Source organism: Rutidosis leptorrhynchoides, chromosome 6, assembly GCF_046630445.1.
Source record: "Rutidosis leptorrhynchoides isolate AG116_Rl617_1_P2 chromosome 6, CSIRO_AGI_Rlap_v1, whole genome shotgun sequence".
In the NCBI taxonomy this organism is placed as follows: domain Eukaryota; kingdom Viridiplantae; phylum Streptophyta; class Magnoliopsida; order Asterales; family Asteraceae; genus Rutidosis; species Rutidosis leptorrhynchoides.
Window position 1 is genome coordinate 347,696,069 of NC_092338.1, and position 18,472 is coordinate 347,714,540.

General features: G+C 33.6%; 1 protein-coding gene across 1 annotated transcript in view; it reads right to left on the reverse strand.

Annotated features, from left to right (window-relative positions):
- Positions 1-1,844: 1,844 nt before the first annotated feature.
- The window catches only part of LOC139854772 (uncharacterized), a 41,928-nt gene continuing 25,300 nt past the window's right edge, over positions 1,845-18,472 (reverse strand). The window contains exons 2-4 of the mRNA XM_071844055.1: positions 3,657-3,803; positions 2,506-3,348; positions 1,845-1,934 (exon numbers count right to left, since the gene is read on the reverse strand). Of these exons, the coding sequence (XP_071700156.1) occupies positions 1,845-1,934; positions 2,506-3,348; positions 3,657-3,803 (1,080 nt within the window). The remainder of the gene's footprint in view (positions 1,935-2,505; positions 3,349-3,656; positions 3,804-18,472) is intronic.

Sequence of the window (18,472 nt, forward strand, 5' to 3'; positions counted from 1 at the left end):
TCTTATATCGTTGGAAAGGTATTTCGACAAGGAACACAACTAAACACATTTCATCAAACAAGTTCATCATTTACCACAACAAAAATCTCGTCAAATGATCGTTAAATGTTCATACTCAAAGTTTCAAGTTCTAAAAATGCATTTCATGATTCGGGCAACCAATTTACATGTATGATATGCCGTTTCGAAGGTAATTAAACATACAATACAACTAAGCACTTACTAACAACATCTCATGTCATTCAAGGCATCAAAAGTTCATTTTAAAGTTCATCAAGCCCTAACCCAAAATCACAAAATCAATAATCATGTTTATGAAGTTTTCTTAATCAACCTACACATCAAATTGAAGCTAATGATGCTAGTAACACATTTAATACATGAACTTTAACATTTAAACAACATTTAATCACCCAAACTCAAGATTAAACTCACACTTTTCAAGTTCATGCTAGTTATACCAAAACATCAAGATCGAGCATACAAATCATATATTCATGTTAGACTTGAGCCATAGACACTAATTAACACTTTTATAAGTTAAAAACATCAAGAACAAAGAATCTAGTGATTTTAGAAAGTTACCCAAACTTGATGAAGTTAGTATCAAAACGTAGAGGATGAAGAAAGGATCACAAATATGTAGTCGGATTTGTTGTGAGCTTCTTAGATCCGAAATAGATGATGAATGAATGATTTGGTGAGTTGAGAGAAAATATGGAAGTAGGAGGAAGAGAGAAGAGAAAGATAGAATGAATGAGTGGTGGTGAAGTGGTTGATTAGTTGACCTAGTCACCACTTTTGCCACTAGTCACGATTAGTCCCTCAAATTTTCAAGCAGGTGCGTGAATTTACCAACGAATTATTTTAAACACGCGAGAGTAAATGAAAGATGTTATAATCCAACAACGGAAATATTAAGAACGTTAGCTATCGGAGGATACGAATTTAAATACGAAAGATATTATTAAAATAAAAAAGACGGGCGTTAAAATAATTGAACGGAAAAATGCGAGATGTTACATTACACACAAGCAAACCAATGCTCGTATTTTAAGTCGACTTTGCAGCCTTTTAGTCTTCGTGGCGCTTAGCTAGGGGAAAACCAATTCCCTTCACCTGCCGTGTATGTCTAGCCTTGTAACCAAATAGGCTTCTGCCGCACGGGGGCTATAGGACACATCTTACGTAGGCAGGAAACCGCATACGAAAAAATGAAACATATATAGAGAAAGTATACGCGAGTAAATATTATTATTGGCATTAATTGTGATTACAACCGCAACACATTCAAATGGACGGAAGTTACAAAAAAAAAAGAATAAAAGAAAAATGATGTGCTAAAGTATGTTGGAGTGATCAGGTCCAACCAGCTACATGTAACATTTTTTCAACAACGTCGCGTGCCAAGTGCGTTTCACAAGTTTCCCATCTAATTTCACAAGATGGTATGCCTCGGTGTTGCTTGTTCCCACTACCCTGTATGGACCTTCCCAACGGGGTCCCAAATTCCCAATATCTACCGGATGACTTGCATCATTCTGACGCCATACTAGATCCCCACACTTGTAAGAGTGCGAACGCACACGCTGATTATAGTACTTTGCAATTTTCTACTTATTGTTAGCCTCGTTGACCGCCGCAGAGAGTCTGCGCTCTTCTAACAAATTAAGATTTTCCCGCAAAGCTTGCGAATTGGGGTTTTCATCAAAATTCTGTATGCGGAACTTTGGTACCCCAATTTATGCGGATACAACAGCTTCTGAACCATATACCAAACTAAACGGAGTCTCGCCAGTGCTTACTTTAGGTGTTGTTCGATGCACCCACAACACCTTTGGTAGTTAATCTACCCAACCAATGCGGCTATGGCCTAGCCTGGCTTTGATTCCGGTAACTATATCTCGGTTGGTGACTTCACATTGACCATTTGCCTGCGGGTGCGTAATGGATGTGAAAGTTTTCTTAATACTAAGCTCGCGTACCAACTGCGAAATGGATCTCCCGCAAACTGCGTGCCATTATCACTAAAGATTTCGTTTGGTATACCGAATCGACAGACAATGTCTTCCCATACAAAATTCCGGACTCTTTTTCCTGGAATTGTTGCCAGCGGTCTTGCTTCCACCCACTTTGTAAAATAGTCAATTGCAACAATCAAGAATTTGATATTCCCTGCGTATGCAGAGTATGCGTAAGATACTGATGTACGTAGCGCAATTATGATATGAAATAAATGGTTATATTACCTCGGCCTTTTGGAAATGGTCCGACTATGTCAATTGCCCATTTGCAGAATGGCAATGGTGAGGAGACTGGAATCATTGGATGCACAAGTGCCCTGCTGATTGGTGCATGTATTTAGCATGATTCACAGCGCTTAACTATGCTTGCAATATATGCGTACATGGTTGGCCAATAATAACCTAGCCGCATAATCTTTGACACAATAGACCTGTGCCCCAAATGAAGAGCACATGCACCCTCATGCACCTCGCGTATAACCTCCTTTGCTTCATTTGGACCAATACACCTTAAATGCGGTACTAAATAATTTCTTCGATATAGGACGTCACCCTCAAGAGCATACATTGGTGCCTTGGTACGAATTTTCTTTGCGTCAACAGAGTCCTCGAGCAATGTGCCGTCTCGCAGAAAAGCAATAATGGGTGTCATCCATGTTGAACTAGATTCCTCGACAGGTGCCACTAAAGGCATCATAACAATGGATTTCACGTGTAGTTCCTCTATGAGAACTCTTTTCCCCAGATGATCGAAGACCAATGCAGCCAACTTGCTAAGCGCATCTGCTTTCTTATTTTGCCCTCGCATGACATGAGAGATTTGAAAAGCCTCAAACTGATCAGCGAGGTTACGAACAAGCGATAGATATTGCTGCATGGCTATGTCACGCGCTTCAAAGTCGCCATTAACTTGACTACACACTAGTTTTGAATCCACGTAAGCGTGTAAAATTTTAACATTTAACTTATGCGCAATCCGCATACCTGCTAACAAGGCCTCGTATTCTGCTTTGTTATTTGTAACAACGAAGTTAAACCGCAGCGCATATGTATGTTCTTCGTCACTTGGACCGGTTAAAATTACTCCTGCACCCACGCCAACTGCGTTACAAGCACCATCAGTATATAACTCCCATGGTGTCAGAATTGGTGCAGGCATGTCTTGATGTTCAGCTGATACTTCAACATCCGCAGGTAATTCTGCTAGGTAATCCGTAAGTATCTGTCCCTTAACCGCGTTTCGTGAAGAAAAAGTTATTTTGTGTTCCCCTAACTCAACTGCCCATTTAGCCATTTGGCCAGAAATCTCGGGCTTGTATAGCACCTGAAAGAAAGATGATTGCGTTAGTCAATGCGGTATTCCCGGACATTGCCGCAAATTAGGCAGTTATCAACCTGTTTGATCGGCTGATCAGTTAGAACCACAACTGGGTGTGCTTGAAAGTATCGACACAAACGTCGCGCTGTGTGAACTAGCGCGTATACTAGCTTCTCGATTGGTGAATAGTTTACTTCACTTGCTATCAGCGTCTTGCTTACGAAGTAAACTGGCATTTGTGCATGAGAAACCATCAGCATTAATTGCACGCGAAATAAATAACTCATATATATATATATAAAAGAATGGAATACCTTTCCGCGATCAGCGATGAGAACCGAACTGACAGCTTCTTTTGATGCCGCAAGGTACAGCGTAAGTGTTTCACCTGATATTGGCGCAATGAGTGTTGGTAATTCTGCAAGTACCTTCTTCATCTCCTGAAAAGCTGATTCTGCTTCCTAAGTCCATACCAAATCTTTTTTCTTTAAACAATTCTTCAAAGTATTGAAGAATGGCAACTGCCGCTCCGCAGATTTTGACAAAAACTGCGTGATCGCCGCGAGCTTCTCGTTTAGACTCTGTACATCTTTCTTTATTTTTAGAGATGGTAAAGTATCAATGGCTTCAATCTTTTTGGGATTCGCCTTGATTCCTCACGCTGTCACCACATGACCTAGAAACTTACCTTCCTCTTCCCCGAAACTACACTTGAGTGGGTTAAGTTTCATGTTATCCTGCATAGAGATGCAAATGTTTCTAGGATGTCAGTGAGCATCTGTTCCTCGGTGTTACTTTTAATTACCAAGTCATCGACATATGCTTTAAGATTTCTACCAATTTGGTGTTTGAAAGCTATGTCAATTACACGATGATAGGTAGCGCCTGTGTTTTTTAATCCGAAGGGCATCTTCGTGTAGCAATAAATACCCTGCAGTGTATGAAAAGCAGTCTTGTCCTCATCTTCTGCTACCATAAGGATTTGATGATAACCTTTGTGAAAGGACCCGTTCATATACATTATAAACGATTCACAATAGTTGATTATATCGCGAGGTAATTGGCCTCTATATGATACATTTTACAAACATTGCATTTGTTTTTAAAAGACAAACTTTCTTTACATCGAAAATTGACAGGCATGCATACCATTTCATAATATCCACTGTCCAACTATAAATTGACTTAATAATAATCTTTGATGAACTCAATGACTCGAATGCAACGTTCTCGAAATATGCTATGAAAGACTCCAAGTAATATCTTGAAAATGAGCAAATGCACGGCGGAAGATTTCTTTCAATCCTGAGAATAAACATGCTTTAAAGTGTCAACTAAAAGGTTGGTGAGTTCATTAGTTTATCATAATCATTTATTTTCATCATTTTAATAGACCACAAGAATTTCATTTCCAGTTCTCATAAGTATACGTCCCATGCATAGAGACAAAAATCATTCATATGGTGAACACCTGGTAACCGACATTAACAAGATGCGTATAAGAATATCCCCTATCATTCCGAAAAATCCTTCGAACATGATAAAAACGAATTCGAAGTACTAAAGCATCCGGTACTTTGGATAGGGTTCGTTAGGCCCAATAGATCTATCTTTAGGATTCGCGTTAATTAGTAGATCGGTTTACTAATTCTTAGGTTACTAAGCAAAAGGGGCATATTCGGCTTCGATCATTCACCCATATAATGTAGTTTCAATTACTTGTGTCTATTTCGTAAAACATTTTTAAAAATTGCACATGTATTCTCAACCCAAAAATATAAAGGGTAAAAAGGCAAATGAAACTCACCATACTGTATTTCCTAGTAAAAATACATATAACGTCAATGAGCAAGTGCAAGGTTGGCCTCGGATTCACGAACCTAAATTAATTTTATATATATATATGTTGGTCAATATTTGTCTAACAATTAGGTCAGGTCATAGTGTACCACAATCCTAATGCTCGAGACTAATATGCAAAAGTCAACAAAAGTCAACTTGACTCAAAATGATTTCCAAAATTTATACATGATTATAATATATATCGTCATTTTATATTTTTAAATATTTTTACAAGATCAATTAGAGTAAATAATATAATTCATTTATTATTAAATAAAATTTTATATAAAATATACATTTATATATCTTAAGTAATAAATTTATAAATTTCATTTAACATCATAAAAATAATATGATATGTAGTATTAATGTAATTATGTTATATGTAGTAAAACATCTTTGTATTATATATTTATTTGATAAAATAATATCGATAATAATAATAGTAAGTGAAAGTTATATTACTTTGTAATAATAATTATTATTATTCTATTAATAAAAATATCAAAATTTATATTTACTAAAAGTGATATTATGATAAGACGATAATTCTAATTATGATAACTTTAATAATTACAATACTTTTTAATATTAACTTTAAAATAATAACTCTATTAAAAATGATAATAATAATGATATTTTATAATAACAATGACATTTCTATTAAAATGATAATATTCGTTAAAATGATAGTTTTAATACTAACGATACTTTTAATAATAATAGTAATAATAAAAAATAAGAACGGTAATTTTATCTAAATCAATATCTTATAATATTTTAATTTCATCATGATACTCTTACTCATTATTTCCTAATCGTTTCGTTTAATAGCTTTTAATCTTCTTTTATATCGTGTTCATAATAATGATAATAATAGTAATCAAAATAATTAGGTGTTACTAATATTAGTTTTAATTACAATAATACTAATAATGATAATTACTATGACATTATTAACGATAATACTAATAATTATTTTAATGATAATATAATAATAATAATAATAACAATAACAATAACCATTTTTAAATAATGATATATATATTAATTAATAATTATAATAATAATAATGATAATAATAATAATAATAATAATAATAATAATAATAATAATAATAATAATAATAACAATAATAATAATAATAATTAGATAATAATAATAATAATACTAATTATAACTTTAACGATAATAACGATAGTAATAATAATAAAAATAACAATTTTTAATGATAAATCCTTTTATTGATAAAGATAATAATAATAATAATAATAATAATAATAATAATAATAAGATAAAACTAGAACGGCGATAATAACGACGATAATAATAATCATTTTTAATAATAATACAAAAATTTGATTGACTATATCTTCAAATCCGTTCATCGAAACCTTTCAATATCTAAAGGAAAAGTTCTTAATTTTTCGCTAGCTTTCCAACGACGTGCATATCTTATACCTTATCTCAACCGCATATATAACTAATTCAGGATTCAACATAACCTAACTAAAGGCAATATCAAAAGTACAAACATGCATAATCCTATATACTCGAGCACTAGTCAGGGATACACTATTAGTATGTAAAAGTTAAATTATGAGTACTCACGTATCAATATTGAGATTCAATATTGCAGGAAAGGTACGTAAACGCAACGGAGATGATAAACACTAGATTGATCTCACGAGCATACCCTCGAACATTACCCATCACCTCCATAGCTATAACCCATAATTTTCTTAGCCCTATTCTGCTCACAAAACGTGTTTTGAAATAATTCACGCGTACCTCTTGTCGTAGTATTTTATGTATAATACTAATAATAAAACTAATAATAATAATAATATTAATATTAATCTTGATAATAATAATAATAATAATAATAATTTTAAATAAATTAAATAACATACAGAGTATATATCTTAGATAGAGAGATATAGAGGGATATGTGTGTGTAAAACTGACCCGAACTCGCAAGCTTTAAACAAGTTTTCTGATCCTAGATACCATCCGATCGCATGGCTAATGTGAGGGGAGGCCATGTGATCACATGGCTCCCATTTCCAGCTCACATGCACAATTGAAAGGCTGCCGACACTTTTTATTATTATTATTATATATACATTATATTTAATTTATATAATTACTTATATATTATATTATATTTACGCACATGGTAAAAATGTAATTTTTACTCAAATGACTTGGACGTTGTCACTCGACTCATATACCACTTTCGGTTTTTCGAGTGCACTTTCGTACGTTTAGAAAACTAGCCTTTTACGTTACGCGACATGTACACTTATTAATAATTTGACTTTACTCATCAAAAATTTACCTTATGATAAATGTAACCTATAAAATTGAGCGTTATGGTCATTTGCTTTTATAAATCAGAGTCTCGTAGTTTATCAAAATGTATCATATTAAATCATCTGTTAAAATATTATATTTTGTCACTTATATATATATATATATATATATATATATATATATATATATATATATATATATATATATATACATCCTTATTTAAAATATATATTTGTTCATATTGAAATATGTAATAATACAATTTTTAGTTTTTCAAAACTAATTATATTTTTAAAGTTTGTTTTGGAATCGTTTAGATAGTAGAAAAATATTATATCAATCACATTTACATTTTTGAAACGCTTTATCTACTTGTAATTTATAATATAAACTTTATTTAAATTCTTCAAAAGTCATATACAAATTATCTTATAAAACGTCCTAATTAATAAAGTTCTTTTTAAATTGAAACGTTTTTATACATTTAAATCAAATATGATAACTTTGTTTTTCTAAAACTAAATATATAAAATAATCATTTTATTAAAATAGAAGAAGCTGTTATATCGTAAAAATGTTTTAGAAAAGTAAGATTAAATATACTTTTAATAGATTTCAAGTTTTTAACGTTTGTTGGTGCAACGTGATATAACGTCTAAAGGTTAGATAAACATATAAAAATTATTTTAATGTAAAACGTTAATTTACTTAACTTGTCGATATCCATCTTCTAAGTTATCTATATTCCGCAATTTTACTTTCACGTTAATTAATATACAAGTTTAATAGTTTATCTTATCAAAAGTCACGAGACAATTATTGTAATGCATAAATTGAAAAATCAAACGGAAATCTCCACTAACCCTTGTCTAGTTCCCGTTAATTGACACTTTTGTTCCTTCTAATAAATCACTTTACCAATTAATCCGAATACCGTTAAAAAGAATAAATTTCTCAAATCATAGTGGACCTCTTAACAGAGACTCGTAATTATAATTCAATGTATCTAATAATTCAATCATTTAATATCATCTCTTAATTCCATTAATAACTATTAGAATATATTTTGAAACAAATACGTTTATATAAAGTATTATACATCTAATACTTTGTTAATGTTTTCAAGTTATAATATATATACATATACATATACATATATAATCATGTTCGTTCATATAATGGTTCGTGAATCATTGGAATTTGGTCGAGGTTAAATGAGTGTATGAACACAGTTTAAAATTCGTGAGATTTCAACTTACAAACTTTGCTTATCGTGTCGGGAATATATAAAGATTAAAGTTTAAATTTGGTCGGAAATTTTTGGGTTGTCACAGTACCTACCAGTTAAAGAAATTTCGTCCCGAAATTTGATTGGGATGGTCATGGCTGACAATAAGTATGTTTTCATGACGCATATAAGCTGAAGATTAGGTTTTTAGCATCATTGAGTAATATGGATAATATGGATAAATCCATTTGATTTTTTAAAGAGTACGAGTGAAGCTATTACCAAAAGAGTGAAAATGAGTAGGTATAGATTCGTCATATCTTTTGACGTAGATAGGATTGATTTCCAAGTTCAAGAGATTTGGAGAAAATCTTCGTATTAGGATTTGATTCTTCGATAATCAAGGGAATTAGGATCTGCTTTAAATGCGATCATTTGTTTTGATTTCTTTGTCGGATATTTTACTATAAATCCACCTCCTTTGTTTGCTTTTAACTCACACCTTCCATTATTTCTAACTCATACTTTAAAGCATTCATCAATATGCTCCATCCAGTTCTGCTTCTTGATATATTCCTAACCTTAATATCGGTCATTCTTCTTTTTCATCTACCGCCGGAAGAATCTATTTACTTCTACTATACACTTGGTTTTATAGTGTTTTTAGTTCTCCCGTGTCTTTATATTGCTATATGTATTGATGTATACGGTTTATAATTTCTGGGTGGTTGTTGGGTTTTATATCTTCTCTTATATTTCGATGTCCCTGCTTTTGTTTCCCATAATCATTGTCATCTCCAGTTAATGCTTTCTTTTATTTGCTGCGATTTATACCCCAATTTCTGTTTCGGAGCTTTGTCCTTTCGTTTTTTCTTCTTACGATTAAGCACTGCTTGTAATGGTACAGAATTCGCAGATATAAATTTCGGAATAAACATTGTTAATGTTCTAGGAAGGAAATTGTAATGGCACGATCTTGGCTTGTAAAATTACCAGAATACCTCGAAAAAAGTCGAATCATCAAGAAATATTTTCTTGATATTTTAGAGATTAAGTAGAATACAAGAGTCGTGTAACATTGCACATGATGACGGTATGGTCTGTGAATCATCACGTTCCATTTAGAAACTCAGCATGACTTACTGTAATATAATCACGTTGATCAAGTGTCATTATATTATACTAACTCATGCTTCAGCTCCCAACACTACTTCAAAAAAATATTCCTATTTTAAACTCGAATGTTTCATAATTTAGAAACTAAAATAGTTTCTTTTATGATGTAATACAGATAGCGCGAAGAGGTAAATGATTTCAGATAAGAATAATTAAGAAAGTATCTTCAGAAATATGGAGGATATTTATAATGAAAGATACGATGATATTTTAGAATTTTTAATATCAGAGGAAGATGAAGAATATTATCCGCATGGGTTTAGAGTCAGGAAAAAGGTATTCGTTAATGACTTCAGCAGGTACTGAATCATTTGGATCCTTTGAAGTCAGGTTCAGTCTTTGTGATTTATCCACAGCCTCCTTCATACTTTGCTCAATCCGGTTTCCAATTCTAAGACTTCTCTTTTTCTGCGCTTTGCCAGCACACTTCTTCATTATCATCAAACTTTTACTGTTAAAGTCGTTTATAGTTTTTGCTGCTTCATCAGCATTTTTCCATTTTCGGAGAACCAATTTGTAGTTCGGAGTGTTTTTCAGAAACTTTACATTCAAATTAAGCCCAGAAGATAGACGTTATATATACACATATAACTGTTGGCATAGACATGCTGGGAGATTTCATAATACTGATTGCTAATTCTCGATGATTCGTATGGCAATTCTCGTTACAAGATGCGAATGAGTAAATGATGGGGTTTCAGTAAATATAATGATTCTTCGGAAGGTCAAAGATCAGTGAAGTTGTGAATAAGTTTATTGCTAATGTGGTGGAATATGAAAGGTTCCCCAGTAACAATAAAAGAGCACGCATATATATCAGGGTTATAATAAGGTTATGTCGAATGAAGAGTCGAAGTTGACTTGCTGGAGCTGTGATGTAGTGACCCGAACTTTTCCATGTTTATATATATTAATTGAGATTGATATTTACATGAGTAAATGTTTCCAACATGTTAAGCATCAAACTTGTTAAGACTTGATTAATTGAAATATGTTTCATATAGACAATTGACCACCCAAGTTGACCGGCGATTCACGAACGTTAAAACTTGTAAAAACGACATGACGATCTATATATGGATATACATATGGTTAACATGAGATTATGATAAGTAAGTATCTCCATAAGTATATTAACAATGAGTTATATGCATATAAACAAGACTACTAACTTAAGGATTTCGAAACGAGACATATATGTAACGATTATCGTTGTAACGACATTTAAATGTATATATATCATATTAAGATATATTAATATATCATAATATCATGATAATATAATAATTTAACATCTCATTAGATATAATAAACAATGGGTTAACAACATTAATTGAGATCGTTAACTTAAAGGTTTCAAAACAACACTTACATGTAACGACTAACGATGACTTAACGACTCAGTTAAAATGTATATACATGTAGTGTATTTAGATGTATTAAAATACTTTTGGAAGACTTCAAGACATATATCAAAACATTCATACTTAACGAAAATGGTTACAGTTACTTTTTCCATTCTTTTCTTTCATCAAGAATTCTAGTCGTATTCTTACCCGTATTATACACAGCTTCAAAACGTACTTACTATGAGTATATACCAATAGGAATTAGCATGGGATTCCACTCTTGATTATGTCATGTATGACTAATCAATTTTAACTTCTACCATGAGCTAGTCAACTAACTAGAACTCCTTTTAACCCCACTCACCACTCACCAATTACCACTCATAATTCACTCCATTTCACTTCCAATTCTCTTTCTAATTCTCTCTCAACACACACACACTATTATGAACGTATTTTTCCAGTATTTAATCATCATCTTCATCAAAAATCACTTCAAGAATCAAGCTATAATCATCATAGGAAGAACACTTCAAGAACACTTCAAAAATCCCTTCAAGTTTACTAATTTACTTCCAAGCTTTCTAATCCATTCCAAGTAATCATCTAAGATCAAGAAACCTTTGTTATATATAGTAGGTTATCTTTCTTATTCAAGGTAATATTCATATTCAAACTTTGATTCAATTTCTATAACTATAAACTATCTTAATTCGAGTAAAAATCTTACTTGAACTTGTTTTTGTGTCATGATCCTACTTCAAGAACTTTCAAGCCATCCAAGATCCTTTGAAGCTAGATCATTTCTTGTCACTTCCAGTAGGTTTACCTACTAAACTTGAGGTAGTAATGATGTTCATAACATCATTTGATTCATATATATAAAACTATCTTATTCGAAGGTTTAAACTCGTAATCACTAGAACATAGTTTAGTTAATTCTAAACTTGTTCGCAAACAAAAGTTAATCCTTCTAACTTGACTTTTAAAATTAACTACACACATGTTCTATATCTATATGATATGCTAACTTAATGATTTAAAACCTGGAAACACGAAAAACACCGTAAAACCGGAATTACGCCGTCGTAGTAACACCGCGGGCTGTTTTGGGTTAGTTAATTAAAAACTATGATAAACTTTGATTTAAAAGTTGTTATTCTGAGAAAATGATTTTTATTATGAAAATGAAACTATATCCAAAAATTATGGTTAAACTCAAAGTGGAAGTATGTTTTCTAAAATGGTCATCTAGACGTCGTTCTTTCGACTGAAATGACTACCTTTACAAAACGACTTGTAACTTATTTTTCTGACTATAAACCTATACTTTTCTGTTTAGATTCATAAAATAGAGTTCAATATGAAACCATAGCAATTTGATTCACTCAAAACGGATTTAAAATGAAGAAGTTATGGGTAAAACAAGATTGGATAATTTTTCTCATTTTAGCTACGTGAAAATTGGTAACAAATCTATTCCAACCATAACTTAATCAACTTGTATTATATATTATGTAATCTTGAGATACCATAGACACGTATACAATGTTTCGACCTATCATGTCGACACATCTATATATATTTCGGAACAACCATAGACACTCTATATGTGAATGTTGGAGTTAGCTATACAGGGTTGAGGTTGATTCCAAAATATATATAGTTTGAGTTGTGATCAATACTGAGATACGTATACACTGGGTCGTGGATTGATTCAAGATAATATTTATTGATTTATTTCTGTACATCTAACTGTGGACAACTAGTTGTAGGTTACTAACGAGGACAGCTGACTTAATAAACTTAAAACATCAAAATATATTAAAAGTGTTGTAAATATATTTTAAACATACTTTGATACATATGTATATATTGTTATAGGTTCGTGAATCAACCAGTGGCCAAGTCTTACTTCCCGACGAAGTAAAAATCTGTGAAAGTGAGTTATAGTCCCACTTTTAAAATCTAATATTTTTGGGATGAGAATACATGCAGGTTTTATAAATGATTTACAAAATAGACACAAGTACGTGAAACTACATTCTATGGTTGAATTATCGAAATCGAATATGCCCCTTTTTATTAAGTCTGGTACTCTAAGAATTAGGGAACAGACACCCTAATTGACGCGAATCCTAAAGATAGATCTATTGGGCCTAACAAACCCCATCCAAAGTACCGGATGCTTTAGTACTTCGAAATTTATATCATATCCGAAGGGTGTCCCGGAATGATGGGGATATTCTTATATATATGCATCTTGTTAATGTCGGTTACCAGGTGTTCACCATATGAATGATTTTTATCTCTATGTATGGGATGTGTATTGAAATATGAAATCTTGTGGTCTATTGTTACGATTTGATATATATAGGTTAAACCTATAACTCACCAACATTTTTGTTGACGTTTAAAGCATGTTTATTCTCAGGTGAATACTAAGAGCTTCCGCTGTTGCATACTAAAATAAGGACAAGATTTAGAGTCCATGTTTGTATGATATTGTGTAAAAACTGCATTCAAGAAACTGATTTCGATGTAACATATTTGTATTGTAAACCATTATGTAATGGTCGTGTGTAAACAGGATATTTTAGATTATCATTATTTGATAATCTACGTAAAGCTTTTTAAACCTTTATTTATGAAATAAAGGTTATGGTTTGTTTTAAAAATAAATGCAGTCTTTGAAAAACGTCTCATATAGAGGTCAAAACCTCGCAACGAAATCAATTAATATGGAACGTTTTTAATCAATAAGAACGGGACATTTCAGTTGGTATCCGAGCGTTGGTCTTAGAGAACCAGAAAATTTGCATTAGTGTGTCTTATCGAGTTTGTTAGGATGCATTAGTGAGTCTGGACTTCGACCGTGTTTTCTTTAAAAATGATTGCTTAACATTTTTGTTGGAAACTATATATTTTTAACATATGAATATTATGTGATATATTAATCTCTTAACGTGTTTGATATTATGTGATAGATGTCTACCTCTAGAACAAGTCCCATTGACTCAACTAATAATAATGAAGAGTCAAATGTAAATTGGAATGATTTGTGGACTGATTCACAAGTTCCCGAAGAGGAACCGGAAGAAGAGTCGGAACCGGAAGAAGAATCGGAACCGGAAGAAGAATCGGAACCGGAAGAAGAAATAGAACCGGTGGGGGAAATAATAAAACGGTTAAGTAAAAGAGAATCCTCAACCAACCGACCAAGGTTAATTATGGTCAATGGTGTTTCTGCCAAGGAAGCAAAATATTGGGAGGATTACCAATTCTCCGATGAATCGGATTCCGACGAGAATTCCGATAATGTTATAGAAATTACCCCAACTGAATTTAAAAAGGAAAAAGAAAATAATAAGGGAAAGGGCATAAAAATAGAGAAATCTAATTCCAACCCCGATGAACTTTATATGTATCGTCAACCCCCGAAGTCCTTAAGTTGTAACAATGACCCGGGAACCTCTAAACCACCAGGTTTTTCTAAACCAATGTGGACAACGACGGCTCGTATTAGGGGAACATCATATATCCCTAGAAACTTGGCAAAACGAACCAAAATCGAACAAGAAGAAACGAGCGAGTCGGAATAAGATAGTTGTATTCGTGTGGTGTAATATATGTAATATAGTGTGCTTATGCTTTATGATATATGTAAAAATTGCTTGTATTAATAAGTATTTTTTTTTATGAATCTAACTCTTGTCTATTTTACAGTATAAAAACACAAAATGGATAGACAACCCAATATTTTAAGAGACCTACCCGGAGACATGATTGATGAAATCTTGTCTAGAGTCGGTCAGAATTCCTCGGCACAACTATTTAAGGCGAGATCAGTTTGTAAGACATTCGAAGAACGTTCCAAGAATGCCTTGGTTTATAAAAGGCTTTCGTTCGAAAGATGGGGGATATCACATTGGGAAATCCATAAGTTACGATGTGTTTACTTTGACGCATATATTGCGGGGAACCCAAATGCTATTTTACGCAACGGGTTAAGAAATTATTTTGACTCAGTATATCCGAATATAGGACTTCGTGATTTAGAAAAAGTGGCTAACATGCAACATAAAGAAGCATGTTATGCTTACGGGTTAGTAATGTTCGCTTCTCACCAAAGTGAGAACAAGAACATCGGGCTACAACTATTAAACGAAACGTTCCCACAAGTGACGGAGTCGGTAATTGGGGTAAGAAATGAGGTTTTTAGGTTATTACGAGACTGTTGGTCATTACGTAACCCTCATCCCTTTGACGACGTTACAACACGCTGTCTTATCAACGGCCATAACGGTTATGTTCCACAAGACCAAGGATGGGAAGTAGTCCTAGTAAAACCAGAATGCATGACTTGTTTCTAGACGTATGAATTACGTGTCTTTATTGCCTTTGCTGAACGACTTGTGTACTAGCTAGAATTATCTTCACAACTATCTTTTATCAAAGTTATTGTGTGCTATATTTCATGCTTTATGTAAAATAAGCGGTATTGTAAGTTTGTAAAATATTGTATAAAAGTTTGAACGCGAAATATTATTACAATCAGTTTTTCATATAGAATTGTAGTAGTTGAATTGTATATTAGCTACTAAGTATGAACTTAACGGGTAGGTACTACCCGAATTTAAACTTATAAAACGCTAATATGAAGAAAAAGCTTTTATAAATGAGTTCATATTATGCTACGAAATACTATTAACTACTCTTAATATTCTGTATGATTAACTTGTTCCATTTGACTATTTTGAAGGAAATGGCACCGACTACTCGACACACCGTGAATATGAATGAAGAGGAATTCCGTACTTTTCTAGCTTCAAACATAGCCGCAGTACAGGCTGCGCTGCATACCAACAATAACCTTGGATCTGGCAGTACAGGAAATCATGTAGGATGCACCTACAAAGAATTCACTGCCTGCAAACCTTTGGAATTTGATGGAACCGAAGGACCGATCGGATTGAAACGGTGGACCGAGAAGGTCGAATCGGTGTTTGCCATAAGTAAGTATACTGAAGAGGACAAAGTGAAGTACGCTACGCATACCTTCACAGGTTCTGCGTTAACATGGTGGAATACCTATCTAGAGCAAGTGGGACAAGATGATGCGTACGCACTACCGTGGTCAGCATTCAAGCACTTGATGAACGAGAAGTACCGTCCCAGAACCGAGGCCAATAAGCTCAAGACAGAACTTAGAGGGTTACGAACCCAAGGATTTGATATTACCACGTACGAAAGACGATTCACAGAATTGTGCCTATTGTGTCCGGGAGCATTCGAAGATGAGGAAGAGAAGATCGACGCGTTTGTGAAAGGAATACCGGAAAGAATCCAAGAAGATATAAGTTCACACGAGCCCGCCTCCATACAACAGGCATGTAGAATGGCTCACAAACTAGTGAACCAGATTGAAGAAAGAATTAAAGAACAGACTGCTGAAGAGGCCAATGTGAAGCAAGTCAAAAGAAAGTGGGAGGAAAACGGTGATAAGAATCACCAATACAACAACAACAGCAATTACAACAATAATCGCAACAATTATCCCAACAATCGCAACATCAATCGCAACTACAACAAATGGCCCAACAACAACAACAACAACAGCAACTACAACAATCATCCCAACAACAATAATAACCGCAACAACAACAACAATCAGAAGCAGCTATGCCAAAGGTGTGAAAAGTATCACTCGGGGTTCTGCACCAAATTTTGCAACAAGTGTAAAAGAAATGGTCATAGCGCTGCGAAGTGTGAGGTCTACGGACCAGGGGTTAATAGAACGAAAGGAACAAATGGTGTCGGAACGAGTAATGGCGGAGCAAGTAGTGTCGGAGCAAGTTATACCAATGTAGTTTGTTATAAATGTGGAAAACTGGGCCACATTATTAGAAATTGCCCGAACCAGGAGAACACGAATGGACAAGGCCGCGGAAGAGTTTTCAATATTAATGCGGCAGAGGCACAGGAAGACCCGGAGCTTGTTACGGGTACGTTTCTTATTGACAATAAATCTGCTTACGTTTTATTTGATTCGGGTGCGGATAGAAGCTATATGAGTAGAGATTTTTGTGCTAAATTAAGTTGTCCATTGACGCCTTTGGATAGTAAATTTTTACTCGAATTAGCAAATGGTAAATTAATTTCAGCAGATAATATATGTCGGAATCGAGAAATTAAACTGGTTAGCGAAACATTTAAGATTGATTTGATACCAGTAGAGTTAGGGAGTTTTGATGTGATAATTGGTATGGACTGGTTGAAAGAAGTGAAAGCAGAGATCGTTTGTTACAAAAATGCAATTCGCATTATACGAGAAAAAGAAAAACCCTTAATGGTGTACGGAGAAAAGGGCAACACGAAGCTACATATTATTAGTAATTTGAAGGCACAAAAACTAATAAGAAAAGGTTGCTATGCTGTTCTAGCACACGTCGAGAAAGTACAAACTGGAGAAAAGAGCATCAATGATGTTCCCATTGCAAAAGAATTTCTCGATGTATTTCCGAAAGAATTACCGGGATTACCCCCACAGCGATCCGTTGAATTTCAAATAGATATTGTACCAGGAGCTACACCAATAGCTCGTACTCCTTACAGACTCGCACCCAGCGAGATGAAAGAACTGCAAAGCCAATTACAAGAACTTTTAGAACGCGGTTTCATTCGACCAAGCACATCACCGTGGGGAGCTCCTGTTTTGTTTGTCAAGAAGAAAGATGGTACATTCAGGTTGTGTATCGACTACCGAGAGTTGAACAAACTTACCATCAAGAACCGCTACCCACTACCGAGAATCGACGACTTATTTGATCAACTACAAGGCTCGTCTGTTTATTCAAAGATTGACTTATGTTCCGGGTATCATCAAATGCGGGTGAAAGAAGATAATATTCCAAAGACTGCTTTCAGAACACGTTACGGTCATTACGAGTTTATGGTCATGCCGTTTGGTTTAACTAATGCACCAGCTGTGTTCATGGACCTTATGAACCGAGTGTGTGGACCATACCTTGACAAGTTTGTCATTGTTTTCATTGATGACATACTTATTTACTCAAAGAATGACCAAGAACACGGTGAACATTTGAGAAAGGTGTTAGAAGTATTGAGGAAGGAAGAATTGTACGCTAAGTTTTCAAAGTGTGCATTTTGGTTGGAAAAAGTTCAATTCCTCGGTCACATAGTGAATAAAGAAGGTATT